The sequence below is a fragment of the Neolamprologus brichardi genome, chromosome 3, assembly GCF_056152115.1.
Source record: "Neolamprologus brichardi isolate AB-2024 chromosome 3, ASM5615211v1, whole genome shotgun sequence".
Taxonomy (NCBI): Eukaryota; Metazoa; Chordata; class Actinopteri; order Cichliformes; family Cichlidae; genus Neolamprologus; species Neolamprologus brichardi.
The window spans coordinates 24,498,752-24,506,342 of NC_142106.1; the positions used below are offsets into that span (position 1 = coordinate 24,498,752).

Genomic DNA, 7,591 nt, shown 5'->3' on the forward strand with positions numbered 1-7,591 from the left:
AATAATTATGAAGGGTAAATCAATCTGGAGGTATAAATTGTATGTTTAGTTTTTTTCTGGTTCTTTTTAGTCTAATTTAAATTAGCTTTGAATAATGGGATTTTCATTTCTTGCTTTTCAATTAATCCATGTTGTACAAATTGCTTACACTTAGCACTTAGTTCCTCCTATGCCGAGCGGCGCATCAGGCAGCTAAGGATCTCCATCGACGTTGGTCAGCAGGGACTGCTTTAGCTTCATCCCAGGCGATGTTGACGGTTTTCAGATCATCTATAAACGTTCGACGCCATGTGATCTTTGGTCGGCCTTGCTTTTGCTTGTAAGTGCATGGGAACCATGTAATGGCGATCTTGGCCAGGCAATCAGGGGGTAGACGTAGAATATGGCTGTCAAAGCAGAACTGCCTTTCGGCAACAACATCAGCTAAGGGGTGGGTGCCTCGTCTTCGTAAGACCTCTGCGTTCGTTATCCGGTCCCGGTAGGAAGTTCTCAGAATTCGCCGCAGGCCACGTTGTTGAAGCATGTTCAGGCGTTGAGTGATCGCATTTGTTGAGCGCCAGGTTTCACTAATGTCATCGGCGTAACTTTGTGCTGAATATTGGGGCGGTCAAGATCTCTAAGTAAATAAATAAATCTGGGTAAATTCCCAGATGATTAAACATGCAGTTATTTTGCTGGTAATACCTGAAATGAGTAAAGAAAATCAACAGCCTATTTATGCAAGATAATTCATAATTTTATGGGGGGGTTATATTGGTTGGGTCTGATTATTGGGGGGTCAAAACCCCCACTAACCCCCCTGGAAATTACGCCTCTGACTAGCATACAGTGCAGTCAAAATGACAATAGCGTTCAATAGTCTGATTTTGATCCTGGCAAATACAAATTAGATAGTACAAATTCTAAAGTCCATATAAATTTTTAATATTTAATTGTAGAAAAAAGAACTTTTTGAGCACATTCTCTTGGCTTTTGAAAAGTGGTAAATAAAACAAGTTATGGTTACTAAAGTAGCCATATTTCTTCAGGGAATATGACATGTTTGCAGTTAACTCCATCCATTACTCCCTGTTAGTATAGTTGGCTGTGACTTTAGCATTAGTTGGTAAAGAAATCAAAACATAACTGGAGATTAAGAAAGGGTATTCTGCATCACAGTGTTAATTGCCCAGTCCTTTATTTCAGTCAAAAACAAAACAGTGAGGCTGTCATAGGTTGAGGCTATTTTTTGAAGATGACAAGAAGCAAGTGTGTTATCAGTAGTTGATTTTGCTGTATATTCATTTCATATTAATATTAAGAAGCAATTTAAATTACTAGTTGCAGATATCCCAGAATGCAGCTAGTTGTTCTTCTGGTATTGATCTAACATTTGGTAGTAGGCAAGTATATTCTGGTAAAGATTAAAGGACTGTGTTCCACTTCCATCTCCACTTCCTAGTAATTCACCTCCCTCTTCACTTCCTAATGATGCACATTCATCTTCACTTCCTAATGATGCACTTCCATCTTCACCTTTGAATGAGGCACTTGCATTTTTACTTCCTAATGAGGCACTTCCAACTCCGCCTAGTGCTACCACACTTCCAGCTCCGCCTATTCCTAATGCAAATCCAGTTCCACCTACTCCTAAAGCACTTCCAGCACCCTGTACTGCTGATGCACTTCCAGCTTCACCTACTGCTGATGCACTTCCAGCTTCAACTACTGCTGATGCACTTCCAGCTTCACCTACTGCTCTCACACTTCCAGCTCTCCCTACTTCTGATGCAAATCCAGTTCCACCTACTTCTAAAGCACTTCCAGCACCCTGTACTGCTGATGCACTTCCAGCTTCACCTACTGCTGATGCACTTCCAGCTTCACCTACAGCTCCCACACTTCCCGCTCTCCCACCTTCTGATGCAAATCCAGTTCCACCTACTGGTAATACACTTCCAGCTCCACCTACTGGTAATACACTTCCAGCTCCACCTACTCCCAATGCACTTCCAGCTCCGACTATTCCCAAAGCACTTCCAACTGCAGCTAATACCCCAATTCCAGTTGTAATCAGTGTTTTTCCTGGACTTACCTCATTTTGTCTATTAGTTCTTTCTTTTTTGCGTTCATAGTCATCTTGCTTCTTTTTAGTTGTGGTTGTAGTGGAAGGTTTTGTTGTAGCAGCAATAGTTTTGGCACTTGGAGGAAGTGTTGTTGGAATAGTAGAAGTCTGGGGTTTGATAGTTGTAAGTGGAGTGGTAGTAAGGAGAGTGGTAGTTAGCCGTAAAGTAGTTGTTAATGTGTCTTTAGGTGTAGGTCTGGATTTAGTACTAGGGTGGCCAGTGATAGAGGTGGAAGTGGCAGAAATGGTAGAAGGTGGACCAGATGTTGTAGTAAGAGGAAAAAATGTAGCTGTGAAATGGCCAGATGTGGCAGTGAAGGGGCCAGTTGTGGCAGTAAAGGGGCCAGTTGTGGTTGAAGGTGGACCAGATGTTGTAGTAAGAGGAACAGACATAGATGTGAAAATTCTAGATGTTGCAGTGAAGGGGCCAGATGTGGCAGTGAAGGAGCCAGATGTGGTAGAAGGTGGGGCAGATGTTGTAGTAAGAGGAGCAGAAGTAGATGTGAAAAGGCCAGAAGTGGTAGTTAAGGGGCCAGTTGTGGCAGTGAAGGGGCCAGTTGTGGTTGAAGGTGGACCAGATGTTGTAGTAAGAGGAACAGACGTAGATGTGAAAATTCTAGATGTGGCAGTGAAGGGGCCAGATGTGGCAGTGAAGGAGCCAGATGTGGTAGAAGGTGGGGCAGATGTTGTAGTAAGAGGAGCAGAAGTAGATGTGAAAAGGCCAGAAGTGGTAGTTAAGGGGCCAGTTGTGGCAGTGAAGGGGCCAGTTGTGGTTGAAGGTGGACCAGATGTTGTAGTAAGAGGAACAGACGTAGATGTGAAAATTCTAGATGTGGCAGTGAAGGGGCCAGATGTGGTAGAAGGTGGGGCAGATGTTGTAGTAAGAGGAGCAGAAGTAGATGTGAAAAGGCCAGAAGTGGTAGTTAAGGGGCCAGTTGTGGCAGTGAAGGGGCCAGTTGTGGTTGAAGGTGGACCAGATGTTGTAGTAAGAGGAACAGACGTAGATGTGAAAATTCTAGATGTGGCAGTGAAGGGGCCAGATGTGGTAGAAGGTGGGGCAGATGTTGTAGTAAGAGGAGCAGAAGTAGATGTGAAAAGGCCAGAAGTGGTAGTTAAGGGGCCAGATGTGGTAGAAGGTGGGGCAGATGTTGTTGTAAGAAGAGCAGATGTAGATGTGAAAAGGCCAGAAGTGGTAGTTAAGGGGCCAGATGTGGTAGAAGGTGGGGCAGATGTTGTAGTAAGAGGAGAAGAAGTAGATGTGAAAAGGCCAGAAGTGGTAGTTAAGGGGCCAGTTGTGGCAGTGAAGGGGCCAGTTGTGGTTGAAGGTGGACCAGATGTTGTAGTAAGAGGAACAGACGTAGATGTGAAAATTCTAGATGTGGCAGTGAAGGGGCCAGATGTGGTAGAAGGTGGGGCAGATGTTGTAGTAAGAGGAGCAGAAGTAGATGTGAAAAGGCCAGAAGTGGTAGTTAAGGGGCCAGATGTGGTAGAAGGTGGGGCAGATGTTGTTGTAAGAAGAGCAGATGTAGATGTGAAAAGGCCAGAAGTGGTAGTTAAGGGGCCAGATGTGGTAGAAGGTGGGGCAGATGTTGTAGTAAGAGGAGCAGAAGTAGATGTGAAAAGGCCAGAAGTGGTAGTTAAGGGGCCAGTTGTGGCAGTGAAGGGGCCAGTTGTGGTTGAAGGTGGACCAGATGTTGTAGTAAGAGGAACAGACGTAGATGTGAAAATTCTAGATGTGGCAGTGAAGGGGCCAGATGTGGTAGAAGGTGGGGCAGATGTTGTAGTAAGAGGAGCAGAAGTAGATGTGAAAAGGCCAGAAGTGGTAGTTAAGGGGCCAGATGTGGAAGTAGGAGGGGCAGATGTACTTAACATGGTTGTTGGGCAGCTGCAGGCAGGGTTAAGACCTGAGTAAAAGCGAGTGACAGTTGTGTCAAGAGGACATTGTGTTTGAGGAAATGGTTCAATTCCCAGGGTTCTGTGGAGTTCTGTTAAGGTCTGTGTCTGCAGGTATTTAGGGCCATCGGCCACATTCTCGCCCCAGTGTGCACTTGCCAGCCAGCTGTTCTGACTTTTACTGAAGCAACAGAATGCTGACCAGAGCACTGAAGGAATATTGATCTTGTTGTTGAGATTACTGTTGCTGGGCAGTGCTCCTATTACTACAAAGCCTTCTATTTTGTCATTGTTGTTAATGCAGTATTCATCCAAAACACATTTGACACAGTTTTCCATTCTGTTCCAGCTTCCTTTGTTGAAATCGCCTTGTTGTGGAACAATGTTAGTCAGGGTAAAAGTCGACATTTTTTCAATCTCATCAGATCCATAAGAGCTTGGAAATAAATGTCCTCTGTCAAAATTTAGGTTGTTTCTGTAGTCTTGGTCGCCAGCCTGGTTGTTGCAGATGATGTTCTCGTTCTTGTTTTTCTTCTCATTTGCCCTTTTGGGCTTTTCTTGGATTTTCATATTGTCATTGTGTCCTGATTGTTCAAGCTGTCAAAATCAAAAGGGTAGATTAGTGATGTATGCATTGTTGCTCCAAAGTAGAATAAATATATTCTGCAAATCTCTGTCACTTAACCCTCATATCATCCTTGTGGTCAATTTGACCCCATTCAATGTTAATCATTCAAATAATAATAGCTAACTGTTTTTTTTTAGTTCACGTGTCTTTTCCTATTTTGATGAGGACAAATGATAAAGCGTAAATTTTTCATTATGATACTTTTTTCAATGAGTTGTACACATTTTGCATACATCGGTGGTTCTCTTGGGTCAATTTGGCTCCAATTTTTTTTTTTTTAGCTATGTAAAGCACGTCTGTCTATGTGTGTTACCTAAAATCCTTACACCTGCAGTTTGTCCTTTGAAGTTGATACATGAAAGAGGGGTGGGCAGTACATTCCCATGAGAACTTTGATACTTCTCGCAGTGTGGCTTGCGAATGGTTCAAATCCAAGTATTGTGTGTGTATGTGTGTGTGACTGATTTTACATATCTTTTTGGGGACTAAAAATTGGAAATTTACTATGCTTGTGGGGACCAACAGCCCCACAAGTTTCAAGGCATTTTTCCATCTCAAAAAGGTTTAGGGTAAGGGTTAGGATTAGGTATTCAGTTTTGATATTTAGAATTAGATGTCCCCACAAAGACATGAAAACACGGTGTGTGTGTGTGTGTGTGTGTGTGGGCGCGCGCATGTGTGTGTGGGTGTGTGACGAATTAGAACTGATATTTCTTGTGAAATGTCCTCTGGAAAATGATTTACTGTCAATGAGGATTTGGTACAACTCAGTAATTGAAATGAAATGTGAAAAAAATCGAATGCAAACTTTTCAAGATATATTTATTCTAAATGAAAAGTTTGGACTGATGGTGGTGCTAGACTTTCATTATCAAGGTGCTATTTATGTATTAAATGCATAAAACTGGAGGCCGAGGGTAAGTAATATTAGGGTTAGTAATATCTGAGGAGAATAATAGGGTTACAATAGGGAAACGCAACAGGTCACTTTAAGTTGTGAGTTGCAGTCATTTTTATGCAGTTATATAGAAATATACTGAACAATGCCCTGCATAGTAAAACATGACTTTGTAGTGGAAAACATTATAGTAATTATAAAAAGGATAACTGAATGTAAAAATTGTTTAGTGCTGTAGGTGGCACTGTGAGCAGTTGATTTGATGTCCACATAGTGGGATAATAAGATTCACTATAATAAATAAATGTTATTACAAGTACATAGCAGAACAATAGCATTATTTAGATTATTATTTAGATTTGTAAAAACAACCTGTGGTTCAATCTTCCAATTGGGTTTAGGTCTCCTTCCTTCACCTCCTCCTCTGTACTTGGCAGCAGAAAAAAGTGGAATCTTGTTCAATGTGTCGTAGAGCGTCATAAATGTTCTTTTGTCTTTAAAAGTCTGGCAAATTGGTTTGTATCTGTTCTGGTCCTGGATTTCCCCTTTTTCCAGAATTCCTGCGATGTTTGGTGGAGTTTTGTCAAGAAAAAAGTCAGGGCATTCTGTTATTGATGTCACCACTTTAGTTTCAGTGGGAACAATGTACAGGAGGACGACAGCAGCAAGGGGCAGGAGGTGCTGCACCTTCACTGATGGGCCCTATGCCAGGTAAAAGGAGAAAAAAGAAAAAGTAAAAACAAATTGTAAAGTGTTTTACTAATAGACTGATATAGATAGATACATATAGATATGGTGCATGTTCATATTTAATATCAACACATAATGAGATCAGTGTCTGCACAAGTAATCCCTGTTGAAAACAGTGTGATGTGGCTGTGATTTATGAACAAAGTGACAGCCTATCAGAAGTAAAAAAAGAGTCTGCAGCAAAGCCCAGTACAAGATACAATTTTGGGGAACTGTAAATTGTGCTGCGCTGATAGTAGAATGTAAGAAGCAGAAAATTGAGCTGGGGACATGAAGCAGGAAGTCTGGAAGTTGTCCACCAGAAAATCATGGACGTATTTATGCACCAGTTGCCCCTTTTCTGCATCAATTTATGGTAGAATTATCTTTCATTATCCAAAGAAAATGGTCAAAAACAACATAAACATTCAGTAAGGCCGTTCTTTATTGTTTGAATATAATTATTTAAAAATTCTACCCTTGACTGTCATCACTGCAGAGTCATCACACATAAATACATTTCTAGTCATTTCAGTGACAGAAGAAGAAATACATTTCTTCTTCTGTCCTCTGTATTTCCATATTTCACACATGAGAGTCAGACTGTAAAGAGATGGCTGTTTTGATTTTGCCTGAAAATTGTGTATATGCATAGTGCATGTAGCAGCTATTCACATGAGTAAAAAAAAAAAAATTGAAACGCTAAAACCAGTGGACTTCTTTGAACAGATTTCTGCATGTGTGCAAAACCTACACTTTGAAAACATGTCACATATACATGCAGTCTGGTATGAATTTTAGAACAATTAAGTTTAACCCAAAAGATTCAGTGCTGGGTTTCAGAGGGTTAATAAACTGATCCATATTCACAGAGAGTGAAAAAGATCGACTCAAAGATTGTTGCCTTTCCACTGAGAGCGGGGGACTTGTCATAACATGCTTTATCCCTGAAATTTACACCACAACAACTGCATGAGTCATCATAAAAATTATTTCTGTCCAAATAAACCATTTGAAAACCTCTTCTATTCTTTTATTTAATCAAATAAAAGCAATCTCTTTCTTATGCTAAAAAATCCATTACAAGCAAAAGTGTTGCTTCTATTGTATTCATATTGTTTTTAGAATTTACTATAAAATTTAATGTATTATAACATATTTTATAAATATCAGTTATAAAATGTTGTAAACCCCCCTTTTAAACAAGTTAAACAGCCATTGTAAATGTAAAAGTGAAATGGAAAGCTGTGAAACTTGTAAACTTGCATCACTTAAATTACTATAGCAAAGTTCTTACCATCTCTTCTCTCTTGAAAACTGGATAAACTAGTGTCCATAC

General features: G+C 40.6%; 1 protein-coding gene across 1 annotated transcript; it reads right to left on the reverse strand.

The window, feature by feature from the left end:
* Window positions 1-1,154: 1,154 nt before the first annotated feature.
* Window positions 1,155-7,591, reverse strand: LOC148103963 (uncharacterized). Its single transcript, XM_087839242.1, has 3 exons — window positions 7,550-7,591; window positions 5,896-6,225; window positions 1,155-4,594 (listed from the first exon to the last, which is right to left on the reverse strand). The coding sequence occupies exons 1-3, from the start codon at window positions 7,550-7,552 to the stop codon at window positions 1,343-1,345; spliced, it is 3,585 nt and encodes a 1,194-aa protein (XP_087695368.1). The 5' UTR covers window positions 7,553-7,591; the 3' UTR covers window positions 1,155-1,342.